The sequence below is a fragment of the Kogia breviceps genome, chromosome 14, assembly GCF_026419965.1.
Source record: "Kogia breviceps isolate mKogBre1 chromosome 14, mKogBre1 haplotype 1, whole genome shotgun sequence".
Lineage (NCBI taxonomy): Eukaryota > Metazoa > Chordata > Mammalia > Artiodactyla > Physeteridae > Kogia > Kogia breviceps.
The window spans coordinates 62,287,352-62,309,393 of NC_081323.1; the positions used below are offsets into that span (position 1 = coordinate 62,287,352).

Genomic DNA, 22,042 nt, shown 5'->3' on the forward strand with positions numbered 1-22,042 from the left:
GCTTTGGATGGCAGGGACCACGTCCTGATCATCTTTGTGTTCCTGGGCCCTGGGGTCACAGTTGGTGGTTAGTAAATGTGTTAACGTTTGAACAAATGCCCCAGCCACCACCTTGATTACCCCCAGATGTATGTGGGAATGACATTTATAAGAGCAAAAAGATGCTAAAAATCTCAATGTCTATTGTTGGGGCAATGGTTATCTAAAGTGAGATCCCCAGCCACAGAATGGGTGTGAAATTGTATGCATACAAGGAGTTTTCAGTAAGAAAATACTCAAGTAACAATATGAAGTGGGAAACCAGGGAATGCACACACACACACACCCTAGCAATTCCACTGCTAGGTACACACTGGACAGAAATGTGCACATATATTCACCAAAGAGACATGCACAAAATGTTCACTGTACTACCTGTAATAAGCCAGAAACTGGAAACTACCCAAAAGCCCACCAAAAGTAAATGGATAAAGAAACTGTGTTATATTCACACCATGGAATGCTACACAGCAAGGAGAATGAACGAGCTGTAAGTACACACAGCAACATAGATGGATCTCATGAACACACTTTAAGCAAAAGAAGTCAGACACAAAAAAGAGGAGGTGAGCAGCATTATTCACAATCGTCACAAGATGGAAACAAACCAAAAGTCCATCGGCGGATGAAGGGACACACAAAACGTGGTCCGTCCATACAATGCAATGCTATCCAGCCTTAAGAAAGAATGAAGCACAAAAACAGACATATAGATCAATGGAACAGAATAGAGAGCCCAGAAATAAACCCACACACCTACAGTCAAGTAACCTATGACAAAGTAGGCAAGAACATACAATGGAGAAAAGACAGTCTCTTCAGCAAGTGGTGATGGGAAAACTGGACAGCCGCATGTACATCAATGAAGTTAGAACACACCCTCACACCACACACAAAATAAACTCAAAATGCCTTAAAGACTTAAACATAAGACATGACACCATACAACTCCTAGAAGAGAATATAGGGAAACATTCTCTGACATAAATCGTAGCAATGTTTTCTTAGGTCAATCTCCCAAGGCAAAAGAAATAAAAGCAAAAATAAACAAACAGGACCCAACCAAACTTATAAGCTTTTGCATAGCAAAAATCAGCTCGGTGCTTTGTGACCACCTAGAGGGGTGGCATAGGGAGGGTGGGAGGGAGGGAGACACAAGAGAGAAGAGATATGGGAACATATGTATATGTATAACTGATTCACTTTGTTATAAAGCAGAAACTAACACACCATTGTAAAGCAATTATACTCCAATAAAGATGTTAAAAAAAAAAAGAAACCATAAACAAAACAAAAAGACAGCCTACAGACTGGGAGAAAATACTTGCAAATGATACAACTGACAAGGGATTAATTTCCAAAATATATAAACAGCTCATATAGCTCAATATCAAAAAAACAAACAACCCAATCAAAAAATGGGCAGAAGACCTAAATAGACATTTCCCCAAAGAAGACATACAGATGGCCAAGATGCACATGAAAATATGCTCAATATTGCTAATTATTAGAGAAATGTAAATCAAAACTACAATGAGGTACCACCTCACACGAGTCAGAATGGCCATCATCAAAAAGTTTACAGATAATAAATGCTGGAGAGGGTGTGGAGAAAAGGGAACCCTCCTACACTGTAGGTGGGAGTGTAAATTGGTACAGCCACTATGGAGAACAGTATGAAGTGTCCTTAAAAAACTAAAAACAGAACTACCATATGATCCAGCAATCCCACTCCTGGGCATATATCCAGAGAAAACTCTAATTCAGAAATACACATGTACCTCAATGTTTATAGCAGCGTTATTCACAATAGCTAAGACATGGAAGCAACATAAGTGTCCACTGAGAGATGAATGGATAAAGAAGATGTGATATATATACACAATGGAATACTACTCAGCCATAAAAAAGAATGAAATAATGCCATCTGCAGCAATGTGGAGGGACCTAGAGATTATCACACTAAGTGAAGTCAGAGAGAGAAAAACAAATATCATATGCTATCACTTATATGTGGAATCTAAAAAAAATGATATAAATGAACTTATTTACAAAACAGAAACAGACTCAGATATAGAAAACAAATTTATAGTTACCACAGAGGAAAAGGGGTTGGGGAGGGATAAATTAGGAGTTTGGGATTAACATATACATACTACTATATATAAAACAGATAAATAACAAGGACCGACTGTATAGCACAGGGAACTATATTCAATATCTTGTAATAACCTATAATGGAAAAGAATCTGAAAAAGTATATATGTGTGTGTATATATTCAGTTATGTACGTATATATACATATATGTGTATATATACATATGTGTATGTATGTATACATTTACATATGTGTGTATACATAAATGTATGTATATATATAACTGAATCACTTTGCTGTACACCAGAAACTATCACAACATTATAATCAACTATACTTCAATAAAAAAACTATTTGTACAATAGATAAAATAAAGGAATGAAGTACTGATACATGCTACAATAGAAATGAACCTTAAAAACGTGCTCAGTGAAAGAAGCCAGACACAAAAGGCCACATATTGTATGATTCTGTTTATATGAAATGTCCAGAATAGATAAATTTATAGAGACAGAAAGCACATTAGTGGTTGCCAGGGGCTGGGAAATGAGGGAATGGGGCGTGACCACTAATGCGTCTGGGGTCTCCTTGGGGTGATGAAAATGTCTGCAACTAGACAGAGGTGGTGGTTGTACAACACTGTGACTATACTACGTGTCACTGAATTGTATACTTTAAAATAGTTAATTTCATGTTATGTGAACTTCACCTCATTTTTTTAAAGAGTACATGGTGAATGATTCCATTTATATTAAGTTCACGAAAGAAGCTGGACGTGACCCTCTGCTGTCAACCATATTGAAGTAACAAGGACTGGATTTATCTTCCCATGTGGAGCAAACCCAAAACTCAGATGAAACAGATTAAACGAAAGTTCCCAAGACATTAGACATCAGGTAATGGGAGACGATGAACCCAAGAGATGGGAAATAGCAAGGTGAGCCCCAGCTTACTGCCTGGAGAGAGCTCAGGCTGAGGTGCAGGGAGGGAACAGAGCAGGGCATAACAGACTCTCAGGGTTGAGGATCTGGGAGTCCAGGGAGACCAACGTAGCTGGACTTCGCAGGGCAGCGTACAAGAGAGGAAAGAGCCACACAGAGAAAGAACTCTGGAAATCTCCAGAGGGTCCCAAGCATCTCTGTAACATTGCATTAGGCAAAGATTTCTTAGATGTTAACACCCAAAACTTTATGCATAAAAGAAATGGATAGGGCTTCCCCGGTGGCGCAGTGGTTGAGAGTCCGCCTGCCAATGCAGGGGACACGGGTTCGTGCCCCGGTCCGGGAGGATCCCACGTGCCGCAGAGCAGCTGGGCCCATGAGCCATGGCCGCTGAGCCTGCGCGTCCGCAACGGCAGAGGCCACAACAGTGAGAGGCCCGCGTACCACAAAAAAAAAAAAAAAAAAAAAAAAAGAGAGAGAGAGAACGAAAAGACCATGCCACACACTGGGAGAAAATATGTGCAAGTCACATATCTGATACAGGCCCTGTGTTCAGAATAGAGCAGGAATTTTCAAAACTCAGTCATAAGAAGTCAACAGAATTTTTTAAAAACGACAAAATATTTGAACGTACACTTCACCAAAGAGGAATGGATGACAAATAAGCACCTAAAATATGCCCAACATCAGTGGCATTAGGAAAATGTACTTTAAAGCCCCAAGATACTACTACAAACTATTAGAACAGCAAAAACTAAAAAGTCTAATCCTACCAAGTGTTGGCGAGGATGTACAAGAATTAAAACTCTCATACACTGCTGGTGGGAATACAAAATGGTACAACCACTTTGGAAACAGTTTAGCTAGCCCTTAAGCAATTAAACATACAACTACCATATGATCTAAGCCATCCCATCCTTAGACATTTACCCAAGAGACATGAAAACATATATTTATATGAAGACTTGTACACGAATGTTCATAGCAGCCCTACTTGTAACAGCCCCAAACTGGACATAACACAAATATCCACCAACAGGTGAGTACATAAACAGACTGTGGTTCATCCCTACCATGAACCACTACACGGCCATAGGAAGAAATAAACTATTAGTATACTCTACAATATGGCTGAATCTCCAAATAGTTACACTGAATAAAGGAAGTCAGGCCAAAAAGGAGTACATGCTTTAAAAACAAAAGTATATGCTGCATGATTCCATTTATGTAACATTCCAGAAAATGCAAACATCTATTTTGACAGAAAAAGCCTATCACAACAGGGGACAGGAGGAAGGGATTAAGAAGCATGAAGAAAACTTTGGGGGTGATGGATATGTTGATTTAGTTGGTGATGGTTTCACAGTATATACATATGTCAAAACTTGTCAAATTGTACACTTTAAACACATACCATTTATTGTAGTTCAATTATACCTCAACAAAGCTGATTTTAAAGTAGAGGTCATTGATGCTTTTAGGGGTCAGAACAGTGGTTACCCTTGGGTATGGGTGGGTAAACCAGAAGAGGGGGACCAAAGCGGGTGTCTGAGGAGCTGATGAGGGTCTGGGCGCTGGTTGTAAAGATGTGTTCCACTGGGGGAAACACACGAGGTGGGTACTTCTCTATGTATGTGATACAGCTCACTACTGAGATGTGGACAAGAAATTTGCTTCTGTAAGGGGGTGGGAGGGCAGGGTCAGAGTTCATGGACACCTGGGTCCCCCAGTCCCAAAGCCCAAGCTGACACCTGACAGCGCAGAGGAGTGGGCGTGAGGTGGGCTTGGGCGTTTCCCTTACCTTCCGCTGCAGGTCTCTCATCTTTCTGGACCTTTCTCCTGAACAGGCGGGGTGGGCCGGCTGCGGTGTAGGCCCTGGTCCTGGCTCTGGGGGCTTTTCCGCCTGGGCCTGTCTCTCCTCTTCCTGCCCCCAGAATGACTTTGGGCCAAACAGCCTGCTGGCCATTTCCTCGGCATTTTCCAGCCGGAGCCCCAGCTAGGAAGGAAAGCCAGGGGCTCAGGGAGGAGTAACCCAGTCACAAGGCTGACCAAGAGCTATGGGGTTGGGAAGCTTGAACAGGGGAAGTCGGGCTTCCCTGGTGGCGCAGTAGTTAAGAATCTGCCTGCCAATGCAGGGGACACGGGTTCGAGCCCTGGTCCGGGAAGATCCCACAGGCTGCGGAGCAACTAAGCCCGTGTGCCACAACTACTGAGCTTGCGCTCTGGAGCCCGCGAGCCATAACTACTGAGCCCGTGTGCCACAACTACTGAAGCCCGCGTGCCTAGAGCCCGTGCTCCACAGCAGGAGAAGCCACCGCAGTGAGAAGCCCATGCACTGCAAGGAAGAGTAGCTCCCGCTTGCCGCAACTAGAGAAAGCCCACACGCAGCAACAAAGACCCAATGCAGCCAAAAATAAATAAATAAATTTTAAAAAAAAATCTTAGGAAGTCATAAAGCTCCAGATCTACTTGGCAAGTGCCACAAAGCAAGAATTCCTACTGATTCTTTAAGCCCTGGTTCAAATGTCACCACCTCTGGGAAGGCTTCCCTAAATTCCCATATCACTCCCTTCACACGTTCCCCCTCCCCTCCCCCAGCCAAATCTATCACTCGTTCCTCTGAGTGTCAAGCACACTACTCCAAGGTGACACTCAGACTAATCTGCGTGTCTCCCTTGCAAGATCCTGAGTTCCATGAGGGCAGGGAGCTGTGTCTCATTCACTAAGCACACTCAATCCCTGGTGGTATGGTTAATTCTGTGTCTACTTGACCGGGCCACGGGGTGCCCAGATATTTGGCCCAACATTATTACAGGTGTTACTGTGAGAGCATTTTGGGATGGGTTTAACATTTTAGATCAGTAGACTGAGTCAAGCAGATTGCCCTCCATAATGTGGGTAGGCCTCATCCAATCAGTTGAAGGCCTGAATAAAACAAAAGGCGGCCCTTCCTCCAAATAAGAGGGAATTCCTCCCGCCTGGCTACCTTCAGACTGGCACACTGGCTTTTTCCTGCCTTCAGACGGGAACTACACCATCAGCTCTCCTGGGTCTCCAGCTTGCTGACTGCAGGTCTGGGACTTGTCAGCCTCCATAATCCTACCGAAATAGTTCTATGTCTCTAGAGAACCCTGATTAACAGATGAGCTGGTTGATTCTCAAAATCTGATGGATGAATGAATAAGTCCCTCCTTCCTTCCATCTGCCCACCCATCCACCCATCTGTTCACTCACTCCTGCATCCTTTCTTTCCATCCTCCCATCCAAGTGTCTCTGAGAGCATTTGCAGAGAAATCACCAGAGGGTCAGCCTTAAGCCCAGTGGGCAAAGTTTGGATGATAGGTTCCCCGTTCTCCATAAATTAGAAAGGGTTGGGACACGGCACAGAGCACCCACCCTCAGACAAGCTACAGGGACCTGGGGGGAGGAGATGGAAGGGTCCCAAGGCAATCCATTACTTTAAAGTTTGCTGGACATACAGCCTCAGAGATCTTCCCTCTTCCGCTGCTGTCCCACACAATCCATTTTCCACACAACAGCCAGAACGTTCGAGTTATCACTCGCCAACTCAAAACCCTTCCTCGACACGGCCCTGCGCCCTCCCTGTGCTCCCATCTTACCATTCTCCTGCACTTACTGTTCTCTACTCTATTTCTGTTCCTTAAACACACTAAGCCCTTTCTCTTCTCAGGAACTTTGCACATACTGGGCCCCCTCTCTGGAAGGCTCTTACCTCAGCTTTTCACATGGCTGCTTTTGTTCATCCTTCAGATCTCAGCTGAAACTTCACCTCCCTAAACACACTACTTAAAGTTACCATCGTTTTATCAATGTGTCTACTCATTTCTTATCTGTCTACCTCTCTGGGCTGTGAGCACCGAGCGGGCAGAGATCATGTCTCTCTTGTTCATCATCATATTCTCAGAGCCCAGCACAGGGCCTGGTACATGTCAGGTAGAAGATCGATATTGTCCAATGATGACAGGTGGATAGAGGGATGCAAGGATGGATAGATAAGTGGGAGAACAGATGAAGAGATGGGTGGGTGAGAAGACTGATAGATAGATGTATGGGTGGGTGGAAGGGTAGATGAATAAATAGGTGAATGAGAGGGTAGATGGAGAGATGGACAGACAAGTACATAAATGAATAGATGAATGAGGATAGAAGGATGGATAGGTGGATGGATGGACAGAGAAGAGGTATAGACGTATGGAAGAGCATGTGGAGGGATGGGTGGGTGACTGAGAGAATAAACAGATGATGGAGTGAAAGTGTAGATGGAGAGATGGGTGGGAGGGTACGTAAATGGATAGATGGATGAGAGGGATTAATGAGATGGATAGATGAACATATGAATGGATGACAGATGGGGTGTGAATGGATGGGTCGGTGGATGATAACTGGAAGAATAGATGGGTAGGTGAGAAGGTAGATGGAGAGACGATGCAAAGTACATAGATGGATGAGAAGGAGGGAGGGAAGGAGGGATGGGGTGGGCGGTAGTTGAATGGATTTATGTATGAGTCAGTAGGTGGGTGAATAGATGGGTGGATAGGCAGATAAATGGGTGGGTAGACGTCAAAAGCTGGAAGTATAAGATGTGAGAGTAGAGCTATAGATACAAGAGGTGATGGATGGAAAGATGGGTGAATGGCCCCAAGCCCAGGAGAGGCCCTGAGGAGAAGCAAGGCCCCCTCTTACCTCTAGGAGGTTGAAGGCACGACCAAGAGCATGGACAGTCAGGTTGGCTGTGGCAGAACGGGGAAGGAAGGAGGCCGGAGAGAAGAGAAGGGTCCCCTCCACGTTGGCTCCCAGGCTGCCCGATGCTAGAAGAGACAGAGGATCAGTATACATCACACGGTTAACCGGGTGGGAGCTGGCCACCAAGGGGCCATCGCCAGAGACAGGGCCAGACACACAGTGCATCCTCTTAGCCAGGATAGGAAGCTCAGACCTAAGCCTTACCAAGGGCAGCCAGAGCACCCCACCCCCAGACTTGCTGAGTAGTTGAGGGGGTTTGGGTCCCTAAGCTAGAACAGGGTCCCTTTTTGATTCTGATTAATTACAAGGAGGCAGCTGTCTCTCTTCGATGCTAATCTCCTTTTTTCACCCAGGAAAAAGCAGTTCTCAAATTCACAGCCCTCGGCAGGCAAGAATCCATGAGAACTGAACAACAGTGTTTCACGGATATTGCATTTCTTTTCAGGATAACCCTATTTTTACAGAGTTAAACTGATCTTCCACTAATGGTAGGGATAAAAGGTTTCCTTTTAGAATAAGTGTAAGTTTAAAAGAACCAGTTTAGAGAAAAGATGGAAGTTCTATTCAGTTGAATGCTATGAAGTGGCTCATACTTAACTATTTTTTAACTCTTCCAACAAAAATGGCAGGTGCTATTTTGGCTATAGCAAAAAGATAAAAATAAAAAATCAAGCAAGTGGCATGTGAATATTTGACATTTGACATTGTGGATCTTTGATCCATGTCCTCAGAAGTTAGAACTCCCAGGTCCCCAAGCCTTTGTGGTCCCAGAGCAGGACAATACCTGCCCAGGATGCCCATACCTGAGCGGAAGGTGACGTCAGAGTAGGACGAGTGTTTCCAGGTCTCTGGATGAAACTCTTGGCTGACAATGTCCTCAGGGATGGCCTCCCGGAGGGCCCGTTTCAGGGGGTCGTCCGTCTCCAGCAGCTGCAGGAGGTGACTCCACACAAAGGAACCCACTGGAGTCCCAGCACAGCCAGCGGGGAGGGGAGGGGGGAATGGTGAGGGAGGACCCGGAGCTGGCACAACCCAGAGAAAAGACCCCCCAACCCCCCTTCCTGGGTCCTGCTATTTCCACCCACCAGGAGCTTCTTAGGAGCCTAACTACTGAGAACCACGTCCTCTTTGAAGAAACGGTGGCAAAGAGCAGTGCCTTAATGGAACTTAGAAATCTAGTCTGTGCAGGGCATTCTGACATGCTTTCCAGAAGGAAAAGCGGGGTATTATGGGCAAAGTCCTGGTTTGAAAGTCAGCCCCGAGTCTGAATCCCAGTTCCACCATTTATGAGCTGTGTGACCTTGGGCTGGTTACTCCACCTCTCTGAGCCTTAGTTTCCTCACCTGTAAAATGAACCATAATGACCTATCTCTCAGGGCTGTTTGTGCAGATCAGTCAAGGGCAGAGCCTGGACCTAAAGGACTGAGTATTTGTCAGGGCTGGGAAAGGGGTGACATGCAATCCGCGATGGGGACCCTCTGAGGCTCTCTAGAGTGGTAAAAATGAAATGAGAGCACCAATGAGAAAGTCCAACAGAGGATATTATTCTAACTGCGAACCCCAATCCTCTTGCTTGTCCCAGAGGATGTCTCAGAACGCCCAGCAGGGAGCTTCTGGAGCAATCCACACGGAACAGAACTGAGTCTGCCTTTTGTTTCCATCAGGCAACATGCAAGCCTGATACCCCAGGGCCTCCACCGAGGCTGTCCCTTGGCTGATCCCCTCTGAGGGGATTGGCCCAGTGGCCTATTGATGCAGAACAGGCCCCTCTCCCACCCCCATTCCACCCCTGAACCTGCCAACAGCGGTCTGCAACTTCTAGTAGCACCATTTCTTTTCCTTTTGGCAAGGGGGCGGGGTTTGCTGTTTCTTTAGAAGGTAGTTTAGCAGTATCACTTCAGACTTTTAAATGTGTGCCCCTTTATGTTGGCTACTTCTCCTCTGGCTAGATTAGCACAAGGGCCCAGGAGTGGATACAGAGAGAGATTCATTTTGGTTGTTGCTCCTCATGGCAGAAGACCTGAAACAATCTAAGTGTCCATCGGTGGGGCTGATAAAGGAGATTACGGTTAAGCTCCCAGTGGAACACCAAACAGCTGTAGCTCAGAGTCCAAGTGTGCCGACGTGGAAAGAGCTCCCAGACTCACCAAGGAGCAAAGTGGCCATGTATAACATGATCCTGAGTTGCTACTGCTGTTAAGGAGATACACGCCCATGTTCATACATACACTACACGTTCTGATGGGACACACAAGAGAACTGGCCACAGTCAGTACCTTCAGGAAACAGGACTTAGGGATCAGGAGACATGGAAGGCAGACTTGAACTTTCCATTTATATTTTGCCATCTGCTTTGAAATTTTGGCTACATAGTAGTAATAACGATGGTGGTAATAACATTAAAAGTAACAGCTATGCACACAGCTCTTATAACGTTCTAAATGTCTTCCTGTGCTAACTCATTTTACGCTTCCTCTGGGAGGGAGGTATTGTTATTATCCCCATTTCACAGACGGAGATTGAGGCTCATAAAAGTTTAGTCACTTGTCCAAAGGCACACAGGTAGGAAGTGGCTGACCTGGGATTTGAACCCAGGCTGGCAGGCCCCAGGCTCTCAGCTCACTGTAAATTATGTCAACTCACTGTGCATTATGTAAAAACTTTTTGAAAATTAGTTGAACCTATTTTTTGAAGTTCCACCTGTTTAAAAGGAATTCTCTGACCTCACAAGGGATCTGACATTCGCAGACACTGTCCCTCCTCTGCCTCGGGTCTCTCCTCCAGGTACTGTGCCATGACCTGACCAGAGCTAGAAGGGAGCTCAGCAACTTCCACCCCACTTTACAGATGAGGAAACTGAGGACCAGAGAGAACCAACTTCCCCAAGATTGTTCAATTGCCACGTGGGTGAGGGGAGCATGCAAGGCCACTTGTCCAGACAGTGTGCTAAGAGAAGGGGAACGGGAAGAGGACAGAACACCTGACGGATGGAGCGTGAGCGTGCTCCTGAACCCCTGCGCCCACCAGGTGGCACCAGGCCAGCCCCAGCCCCCCAACCCTGACCTGCAGCTGCTCACCCTGGGTGGACGGCTCTCCTGCCTGGGTGCGCCGCACCTGGGCAAACACCTCCTCGCCCGGGCACTTCATCAGTGCCAGGTAGGCATTGATGCGGATCTCAGCATCCTCCTCGGGGCTTTGGTACAGGCTGGAGAGCACGGATCGCTGCCTCGGGCAGGGGGAAAGTCATCACTCAGGGACCACCCACCTCCACCCAGGAGCACGATGTCCCCTCATCTGCACTGGCTCCAGCAGGTGGCCCCGATGCCCTGCCCCAGCTCTCCCAACGTCTCCAGAGCTGCTCTAGACACTCTCACCTGTGGCCCGGTTGTGGGACGTGGTAGGTTCCCCAGTCACTGCTAATCCCCATCCTCCCACAGGCCAGCCAGAGCCTCATCAATTTCCACAAGTAACAACGGATAAACAAGTAGGCGTGGCTGCATTCCAAGAAAACTTCATTTACAAAAACAGCACAGCACAGCGACTGACACACAGGAGGTATTCCCCACCCCACTTCATAAGCAAGCCACCTCCCCTACCCCGTGATTCTCTGCCCCAGCACCTGTTGGGTTTCCTTCACAGCACAGCCATTTACCCATCCACGCATGCAGCAATATTTACTGAGCACCTATTATGTGCCTGGCAAAGTGCGAGGTGCTGGGTGACAATTATGAGCAAGACAAACCCAGCTTTTATCCACCTGAAGCTTACAGTTTAGTGCAGAGAGACAGACAGTAAACAAGGTTAATATGTGAAATATATAATACGTTAGGTGATAGTAACTCCTAAAGAGGGAAAAATAAAATGGGGAAGCAGGAGGCATGGGGGGCTTGAAAAGGTCAATTTCAGGTGAAATAGCCAAGGAAGACTGACAGCAAAGTGATTTCTAAGTAAAGGCTTTCCAGAGGTAAAGGAGTAAAGCCTGGGGATATACAGGGGAAAGGAATTCCAGGAAGGGAGAACAGCATGTGCAAATGGCCTGAGACAGAAATAAGCCCTGCAGGCTTGAAGAACAACAGGGAGACCAGCGTGGCTGATGAGGATTGGGGGCGTGGTGAGGGAAGTAGGAGGTGAAGCCAAGAGGTGCTAGTGGGTCAGTGGTCAGATCACAGGTCCTGATAAGTCATTATAAGGACTCTGGCTTTGACTCTAAGTGAGACAGGACCCACTAGTACAGGGGTCAGCAAACTTTTCCTGTAAAGGGAAAGATAGTCAAATTTTTTTTTGCCTTTGCAGGCCATGCAGTCTCTCTCGCAAACTACTCAACTCTGCAGTCGTAGCAAAAAAGCAGCCCAGACCACACATAAATGAAGAGGCACAACTGTGTTCCAACAAAACTATACATACAAGATTAGGCAATAAGCTGGATGTAGCCCATGGACCATGTCTTGCCGACCCCTGAACCAGAGCATTTGCAGCACAGGTGGCTTATATATAGTTTGTTTGTAATCATATACTTATTTGTATATTTATTTGATAAATATATGTCTCCCACATAGACACAGGCTCTATGAGAACAGAGACCTGGACACCTGTTCACGCAAGTACCTACCACAGTGCCCAGCATATAGCAGGTGCTCGGTAAATGTGATGAATGATTGAGCCAGTAAAGAAGTGAATTAACAGTGGTTTGAGACCCACTACTGCCCAATGACAACCACAATGAAATAACATGCAGAAGCTCACGTTTGCAGAGCAGGGAACCCTCCGGAAGGCCTGGATGGCCCCCAGCCGGATCTCAGGGGGGCAGCTCCTCAGGGACGCATAAGTGCTCAGCTTGGGGGTGACAGCTACGGCCGCCAGGCCGGCATTGCCAATGGCCTTCAGCACGAGCTGGAGCTGAAACAAGATGGTGGTGGGGCCTTGAGGCCTGATGGGTATGCCAAGCCCACCCAATTCAGCCTACAGCTCGCCCACTCGACAGGGACCCCATCAAGGGGCCGTGCCCAGGATGGGGCTGTCCTCACCTGATCAGCATCCGAGGGCTCCGGGAAGGTGCAGTTGGCACCCAAGGCGTCTTCCAGGATCCTCATGAGGGAGCCAACACCAGGCAGCTGCCCGCAGGGCCCGTCCAGAGACACACAGAGGTTATGCACCAGAGCTGAGATGCCCAGGAAGGCGCTGGGGCTGGCCTCCGGGATCTGAAGCAGTGGCTGGGGACAGAAACCGGCCCCCCGACCCCAGCCGAGAAGCCTGGTAAGTGGTCCTTCACGGGTCTCGCCATGTGCAGATCTAGGGTGCTTCCTAAAAATACAGAGGCCCCGGCCCCCCACCCCTGAGGGTCTGAATAAATTGTCCATGGTGGGACCTGCATGGAGCATTTCTTAAAACACCCCAGATGACCATTTATGTGCATCGAGGATGGAGAACCACACCTCAGGGTGTGGGGACAGGGGACATTTGGCAATGTCTAGAGATGGGATGTTGTCACAAATGGGGGACGGTGCTGCTAGCATCTAGTGGGCAGAGACCAGGGATGCTGCTAAACCTCCTCCAAGACACCGGACACCCCACAACAAAGAATCCAGCCCCAAATGTCAACAGTGCCAGGGTTGAGAAACCCTGGGCTAAACCACCAGTTTGGGGGAGCAGGGTGGGGATGGTGAGGTTTTTCTGGGTGGAATATGATGAAGAATCTCCGACAAAGTGTCAGGGCCCACCCCAGGCGGTGGCACGGCTCTGCCACCTCGCAAGATATATGAAATGTGTAAGAAATAAAACCAAAGTTCTCTCTCTGTGATCAATGGGCAAAACAAGTAAGCCAGCTTTTTATGCCCTTCTGTAAAGCTGCACGAGAGACCAACCATGTCTCCTGGGACCTCAGGATCTGCAAGTAATGGTCACAGTCCCCTGTCTACAGCAGGGGAGATGGAAACCAGACAAGCTGTGTCCTGCCGCCCAACTAGGCTGGTTTTCTCCAAATGGCATCACCTGCCCCCAGTTCTGGGAGTGAGAGGTTTGAACTGGCAAGGGCTGAGAGAGCTCCCAGGCCACTGAACCTCCTGCTTGTCAGCTGGGGCGACTGGGACCATGCTGTCCTGGACCTGGTGGGGGCTTGAGGGCACCCAGCATTGGCTTTGCTTTTCTCACAGGGTCTCGATAGGAAGTTGGGCAAAAAGGTGGAAAGAGGAAACGATGTGCTCTGAGTGGAGACTGTCTTTAACAGAGGTGGCTCTGGGTCCAATCCAAAAGAACCCAAATGGAAAGGCACGGCCAGTACCTTTAGGGTAAATGGTTAGCAACTGCCCAGCCCACCTACTGATGAAAGCAGCTCTTTTGCCCCTTTCCTATTCACCCATTTCTGTCCCCCCTCTAACCCTAAAAGCCTAATTATAGGAATGAGATCACTAAGCAGTTAAAACGAACTCCTCCTGACGTATGCTTTTCTGAATGCACACCATGCCTTGCCTAACCTGTTGATTCTTTTCCTAGATAAAAAGAAGTACGAATAAAGAAGAAAGTAAGAATAAAGAATGACTAGCTCTCTACCCCCAATAGCCCCCTAAGGAATCCTGCAAGCAGATCACGCAGGCAAGATGACATCTGAAGAGAGAGTCAGCCAGTCTGCATGCAGAGAACAATGCAGAACGCAACCTCCTGTCCCAGTGATTCACTGAGATTCTCCCGCCATGTTTCCCTTTAAAAACTGTCATGGGGCTTCCCTGGTGGTGCAGTGGTTGAGAGTCCACCTGCCGATGCAGGGGATACGGGTTCGTGCCCCGGTCCGGGAAGATCCCACGTGCCGCGGAGCGGCTGGGCCCGTGAGCCATGGCCGCTGAGCCTGTGCGTCCGCAGCCTGTGCTCCGCAACGGGAGAGGCCACAACAGTGAGAGGCCCGCGTACCACAAAAACAAAAACAAAAACAAAAACAAAAACAAAAAAAACTGTCATGGCTGAGCAGAATCTTCAGAGCTGGTCTCAACACACAAGTCCACCTTCCCCCCAGACTGCCGGCTTTTCTGATTAAAGCAACTTTCCTTTCTACTGACACTTGCCTCTCGAATTATTGGCTTTTTAGTGGTGAGCAGCTGAACCTGAGTTTGGTAACACAGATCCAGGAAATAAGAAAGTCCTTTGTGTATAGTGCTTGCCAATTTCCATGGTGTAAATGCTCCCACCCTGGCCAATTTGAGCTGAGTCACTACAAGGGATCTGGGAAGAGACAGGGAGTCAGCAGCAGGCACACCTCCTATGACTGGTCCACACACGACACAAGCAATGCAAATAAGCCTGAGAGTGTGGACACGGGACCGCATAGTAAGAGCATTAGAAATTATCCATCTCTCAGGGCTTCCCCTGCGGCGCAGTGGTTAAGAGCCCACCTACCAATGCAGGGGACACAGGTTCAAGCCCCGGTCTGGGAAGATCCCACATGCTGCGGAGCAGCTAGGCCCCTGTGCCACAACTGCTGAGCCTGCGCTCTAGAGCCTGCAAGACACAACTACTGAGCCCAGGTGCCACAACTACTCAAGCCCACCCGCCTAGAGCCCCTGATCCACAACAAGAGAAGCCACCGCAATCAGAGGCCTGCTCACCACAACAGACCCAATGCAACCGAATATAAATAATAAATAAAAAAATTATCCATCTCGTATCTTTATTTTAATATGATTTCTCTAACTGCAAGCTTAGATCATTTAATTTTTAATAATGGCTATGTTTATCAATCAGCTTGAAAACTACCTGAAAATCAAGACTCTCCCACAGCACATGTTGGGGACCTTTTCGGTCTGGTTCCCTGAGGAGCAGGAGGAGACCCAGCCCTCCTCTGGGGGTCAGACTGCCCAACCCACCCAGCTCAAACAGGCCCCTCTCTTCCGGGGGCCTCTCAGTGGCAGGGACTCAGCCCAGGCTGAGTAAGAGAAGGGTCATTCCAGCTGCTCAGCAGAGCTCCCCCAGACGCTCAGCCACCCTTACCCCAGAGCACTGAAGCTTTCAGCTGAGAAGAAGACAAAAGTGGGGGGGGGGCGGGGGGATCAGAAGAGGGGAGCGCTGGTTCTAGGCCTCTCGGAGGAAGAACAAGAAAGACATATTTTATTTAATAGACACATAGCGCTCCCTATGTGCCAGGCTCTGCTGTTAATAGGGCACACATGTCACCTGCTTAAAGCCTGAGACACAGAGAGGTTAAGTAACTTGCCTAAGGTCACCCAGCCAGAAAGTGGTAGAGCCAAACTTGACCCTGTAGGGTCTGGTTCCCAGGCTGGGCCCTCCCCCTGCACTCACTGTTTCTCAAAATACATATTCTGGGGCTTCCCTGGTGGTGCAGTGGTTGAGAGTCCGCCTGCCGATGCAGGGGACACGGGTTCGTGCCCCGGTATGGGAAGATCCCACCTGCCGCGGAGCGGCTGGACCCGTGAGCCATGGCCGCTGAGCCTGCGCGTCCGGAGCCTGTGCTCCGCAACGGAAGAGGTCACAACAGTGAGAGGCCCGCGTATCGCAAAAAAAAAAAAATCATATTCTGGGCTCATTTGTGAAAACCAGACCCAGGCATTGGGCATCAGGCAGTGGCCTCTATTATTCCTACAGCCCAGAGCAGGGACCGCCTGGCAGCCTGGGGGAAATACAGCCTCTGCACCAGCTGCTCTTCCCTTGGGCTCATGGTCTTAACCAGCTCTGTGTGTCCACGCAAGGGTATCTGTGTGTGTCCATCTCAGCATGTGTGTGTTTTAGAATCTCAGTGTTTGTGGGTGTGTGCATTCCTGGGTAGGTGTGCACGTGTCTCAGTGTACATGCATATCCCAGGGCACATGCCCCAATGAGTGTGTGTGCACTCATTCGAGTGTGCCCTGATGTGTGTGTGCACATGTACTGACGTGGGTGTGTCCCCTTATGTACACATGCAAGTCCCGGTGTGTGAATGCACACTTGTCCCAGTTTATCCTGGGGGGTGGGGTGTCCAGGTGTGAGTGGATGTCCCTACTTGTCCCTGCGTGTGAGTGTCCTGGTGTGTGTGTATGTGTACATGTATGGCATGTCTGTGTGAGTACATCTGCATGTCCAGGTACACGTGTGTGTCTTGGTGTGTATGTCTCAATATGTTTCAATACATGGGTATGTGTGGATATGTGTCCTCCTGTGCGTGTGTGTCCCCATATGTTCCCATGTAACCGTCTTCAGGGTATAGGTATGTGAGTCTTGGGGTGTGTGTGTGTGTGCGTGTGTGTGTGCGTGTGTGTTTCCTTTGCGGAAGGAACGGGGACCTGTGGCTTGGAAAAGGATGTTCAATGTTACTCCAGATTTGGCAAATGAAAACAAACACTCTGTTTTCTTAACACAGAGGAGGGAAAGCAGAGCTCGGCTGGGATGCAGGGGTTATGAAAAGATTGCGAGAAGCCACTCAGACCCGCAGGATGAGGGTTCCTGCTAGCCAGAGGCCTTCACCTCTGCCCGCCCTGCCCCAGGAAGGTGGCCAGCAGGAAGGCAGGGCAGACTTGGGCCCTCCCAGGGCCAAAGATGGAGCCAGAAGCCTGGGAGGGCTCTGTGGGGAGGGCAGGACAGCTGGAGCCACTTGGTTTGCTGGGAGCCAGGCCCCACCTGGGAGCTACAGGGCTAGGACAGCTGGGCAAGTGTCAGGCCTGGGCTCCGACAGGGTCCAGACAGTAATGACCCTGCTCGTTTGATGGCTGCCCTGGGTGTCTGTCCAGAACTGCCAGCCTCCCTCAATTTCACAAGAGTTAGAACACCAGATCTTTTTTTTTTTTTTTTTTTTCCGGTACGCGGGCCTCTCACTGTTGTGGCCTCTCCCGTTGCGGAGCACAGGCTCCGGATGCGCAGGCTCAGCGGCCATGGCTCACGGGCCCAGCCACTCCGCGGCATGTGGGATCTTCCCGGACCGGGGCATGAACCCGTGTCCCCTGCATCGGCAGGCGGATTCTCAACCACTGCGCCACCAGGGGAGCCCAGAACACCAGATCTTAATGCCAAAATCTCTGACTTAAAAAGGTCTGGTTCAGGACTTCCTTGATGATCCAGGGGGTAAGACTCCACACTCCCAATGCAGGGGGGCCCGGGTTCGATCCCTGGTCGGGGAACTAGATCCCGCATGCATGCAGCAACTAAGAGTTCGCATGTCACAACTAAGACCCAGTGCAGCCAAAATAAATAAATAAATAATAAAACAGTATTTTTTAAAAAATAGTTCAATCAAGTCTGCTTAAAATATTCAACTTTCTCTTTTTTATAATTTTTAGAGATAGAAAGATAAACTCATCCCTAAGCCTATGACCACTTTTCCAATGTGACTTTAACACCCATTCATCTTGTCCCAAACCCAGTTCCTCATATCCAAACCAATCATCCCCAAAAGGCCAAGCAATTAAGCTGGTAGGAAAAAAAAAAAAACATCGGAAGCACCATGACCTTGGGAAGGTGAAGCACTAGCTGAAAAAGATTGATCAGCTGGACTTCACCAAGATGAAGAACTTCTGCTCATCAAAAGACACCATTAATACAGCCCAGCAACAGAACAGAGCAAAGTCCCGCCACACACGTGAGCATGCGCACGCGGCATGGACAGAATCTCACAGAGAATGTGGGAGAAAGAAGCCAAACTCCAGATGCACACGAGCCCATGGGTGTGAATGTCAAAAGCAAGCAAAACCTAGCGATGGTCAGAAAAGTCAGAATCACCATGACCTTTGGGGTCACCGACTGGGAGCTGGAAATGTCCTATATCTTGTCCAGGGGTGGTTACACAGGTGAACACAGATGCGAAAACATCAAACTGGATACTTAAGAGCAGGGCAGTCTCCTGAATGTATAGTTTAAAATGTAAGAACACACACCCGCTAAGTGCAACGTGGGACCCTGGGCGGGACCCTGGAACAGACAGAGGACATTAGTGGAAAAAGCCGTAGGATCTGAACAGCTGAAGTTGGTTACCAGTAAGGTAGCAAGGTCAGTTTCTTAGTTGTGGCAAACACTTTCTGGTGATTTAAGATGTTAATAATGGGGGAAGTGGGGAGGGGTGTACAGGAACTCTCTGTACTATCTTTGCAACTTTTCTGTAAATCTAAAATTATCCTAAAATAAAAAGTGTATTAAAATAATCTCTTGCCTTCCTCCCTCCCCCTCCCTCCTCCTCCCCCCCCCCTCTTTTTCTTACTCCTTTCTCCCTCCCAACCTCCCCCTTGAGGCTGCACAAAGCAAGCCTGCATCCCCAGCTCATGTCCAACACAGCACACGTGCATCCTTGTGACAGCATGAGAGAACAAGCAAATACAGTCCAGAGAAGTGCCAGCTCTGGTCTAGCAGGACGAGACCTACGAGAAGCAGGTGAGAGAAGATTCTGGGCTCCGAGAGAGCCGAGGGACCCGCCTGCTCTGCTCACGGCGTGTCCCTGTTAAGCGGTCACAGCAGCGACACCAGTGCGTACATAACACTTAGCCCACGTCATAACAACTATTAGTCTGCACCATCACCCTACGAGTTACCCCCACCGCACAGATGGGCACCCGAGGCACAGAACAGTGAAGCATGTTGCCTGAGGTCGTGCTGGTAGGGACAGGGCTGGGTTCTGAAGCAGGGGGATCAAGCACCAGAGACTGTGCTTTTGGTCACTGCATTCATGCCGAACAAACAAAGAAGGAATAGGGAGCCCGACCCTGCCCAGCACTGGCTGAGCCCCCACAGGCCCTGGATGGCGCTGATGTCCCTATGGCCAGAGTGTCACCTGCTAGGCCATGAGCTATGGGCGATGCCCCTTGGGGCCCGGCCCTCGCCTGGCTCCAAGTCAGTGCCCGATTCCCTAATGAATGGAGCCAACCACACAGCCTGGAATAGCCCCACTGCAAACTCTGGAGCTGTGGGTCAGGGGTCAGGCCAGGGGTGAATGCTCCCTACACTCCAACTGGAGAGTGGCCAGAGCCCCTCCAGCATGAGGGACTGAAAGATCCTGCTGGAGACCCCCTCATCAGCCAGCACAGGGGTCCAGGGACCCTGGCTGGCCCATCACCCCTTCCACTCCCCACTGGTGACCTCTGAATCCTGGCCCACTACCAGTCTGGGACAGCAGGGTGAGGAGTGACAAATGACCCCACCACCAGCTGAGTGAGGACACCCCCCATGGTCCAAGGGAAAGGCACGGCAGCTCCATCACCCAGCTACCCAGCCTCCTTGGGCCTCAGTTTCCTCATCTGTAAAATGGGAGTAATAAAAGCACCTACTTCATAGAGGCATTGTGGGGGTTAAACAAGACCTCCTTGTGTTGTCAGAAATTATTGGCCTAGTTTCACATGCTTTCCTAATCTCAAGATTCATTAAATATGCTTGATTACGGGAATAATAGCTGCTCTAATTTAAAGCGCTTGGACTCTGTGCCAGGAATCAGGAGAATTCCTTCACATTCAGCATCTCATTTCTCACCATGAGCCCAAGAGGGAAGTACTGCTCCATCCCCATCTTACAGATTGGACAACAAGCTCAGAGAGGTCAAGTCATTTGCCTAGGATCACACAGCTGGGAGGGACACTGCTGAGACTCAAACCCAGATTTCTCTGACCTTCCTCCACTGGTCCCACGAGGCACTGGCACAAAGCCGGAGGACAGCAGGTTCCCCCAGCCCTCCCCACTGCATCCAATCAGCAGTGGAGCAGGGGAGGGATAACACGGGATGGGGCGGTATGCAGAGGCTCACCAGCAGCGCGTGGACCATGGCATCTGTGGGCTGCGGGACAAAGGCCAGTGACCAGAGCCACGCCTCTGTCTCATCTGCCTCCAACTCCCCGGACACAATGAGCTCCGCCATGAGGCTCACGCAAGGCTTGGTGCCACAGGAGGGCAGGGCGTCCACCAGAGGTTGCCTGAGATGGAGAGAGGCCCAGGGAACATCACGATGGCGACCCACACACCCCAGGAGCCTTCCAGGACATCTCTGCTGAAGCCTCAGGTCATCCAGGAGCGATCGGAGGCTCAGAGAGGTACAGCAGGGACCTGTCCATGCTCATACCCCCGGGAAGGGGCCGAGCCGGGCCTGGGAGCCAAGCAGCCTGGCCGGGGCCTGTGCTCTTAGGGCCACAGAGACACCAGCAGCCCAGTCTAAACCCTTGCAGTTCTGACCACCCTGGAGACACAGCGGTTTGGGGCGACATGAGTCCCTGCCCACTGCTCTCCAGAAACCAACCATGGTCACCACGTAGGGTGAGAACCCCTTGCATAGAACAGGAATCAACAATTAGCAGGTTGCCTCCCATTAAACCTCTAATGCTCTCAGCCCAACATCAGGATCTTTTCCCTTTTTTTTTTAAGATTACGGAAAGGTTGAGAAGTTCTGGAAAGGTTTCCAACCTTTGCACAATGACGGGTCTAAACAGGAAAATGATGACTGAACGGGGGTGGGTGCATAGGTCACAGTAGAAACGGGAGGTTCCCAGAGCTGGGGTCACACGAGGCAGCAGGGCACACGGAGGGGGGGTGGGGTAGATTGGGACCCCCCCACCCCATCAACCCTGATGAGTGGCATCCATGGCCACAAAGGACCAGGCACCCCCACTGCCCCGCTCCACACACACCATCTGCCCATAAATAGCCTCTGGCCTCAATTTGCTCATCTATAAAATGGGAATGCTGATGACCAGACGAGCCCCAAGATGAGTGTGAGCCCTCAGGAACACAGGCCACTTCATCTGAAGAATGTCCTACCTGTCCTTCCTATCTCTTGCCCTTGTGTTTCCTCTCTTTTCCTTATAGATTTGGGCCTTGGAAAACCAGCCTCTGGGCAGAAATGGAGGAGGAGGTGAGGGCAAGAAAAATCTCTCAAGAGTGTCAGTCCTCTTGGAAACGTCTAGAGTTGGGGAGGGTCTCCCCTCTCCCTGATTCCCGACATCGAGGTAGACGAGTGAGACACAGGGGCTTGTGGGAAAATCCCGAGTGACAAGTAGGGTGAGTCACGAAGGGAACAGGCAGCTCCACAGGAAGACTCAGGGGCCCCTTCCTACACCAAAGATAATTGAAATGTGCCCAAGTCAAATATCATTTATCTTTAAGCCCATAAGAATTCGATGGAGCAGCACAGACCATCTGGGTCAAAACTCCCGACTCTGCTGTGTAACCTCAGCAAGCTTCCTAACTGCTTGCTCTGTGCCTTGGTTTCCTTCCACAGCTGTAACATGGGAATAATAAAACCACCTACCTCACGGGGTCA

The 22,042-nt window shown here is 49.3% G+C and overlaps 1 protein-coding gene across 1 annotated transcript in view; it reads right to left on the reverse strand.

Moving 5' to 3' along the window:
- The window catches only part of LOC131741595 (uncharacterized), a 161,058-nt gene that overhangs the window by 116,296 nt on the left and 22,720 nt on the right, over positions 1-22,042 (reverse strand). Inside the window, exons 11-17 of the mRNA XM_067013704.1 lie at positions 20,537-20,702; positions 12,867-13,052; positions 12,586-12,738; positions 10,920-11,064; positions 8,646-8,804; positions 7,783-7,907; positions 4,880-5,074 (exon numbers count right to left, since the gene is read on the reverse strand). Of these exons, the coding sequence (XP_066869805.1) occupies positions 4,880-5,074; positions 7,783-7,907; positions 8,646-8,804; positions 10,920-11,064; positions 12,586-12,738; positions 12,867-13,052; positions 20,537-20,702 (1,129 nt within the window). The remainder of the gene's footprint in view (positions 1-4,879; positions 5,075-7,782; positions 7,908-8,645; positions 8,805-10,919; positions 11,065-12,585; positions 12,739-12,866; positions 13,053-20,536; positions 20,703-22,042) is intronic.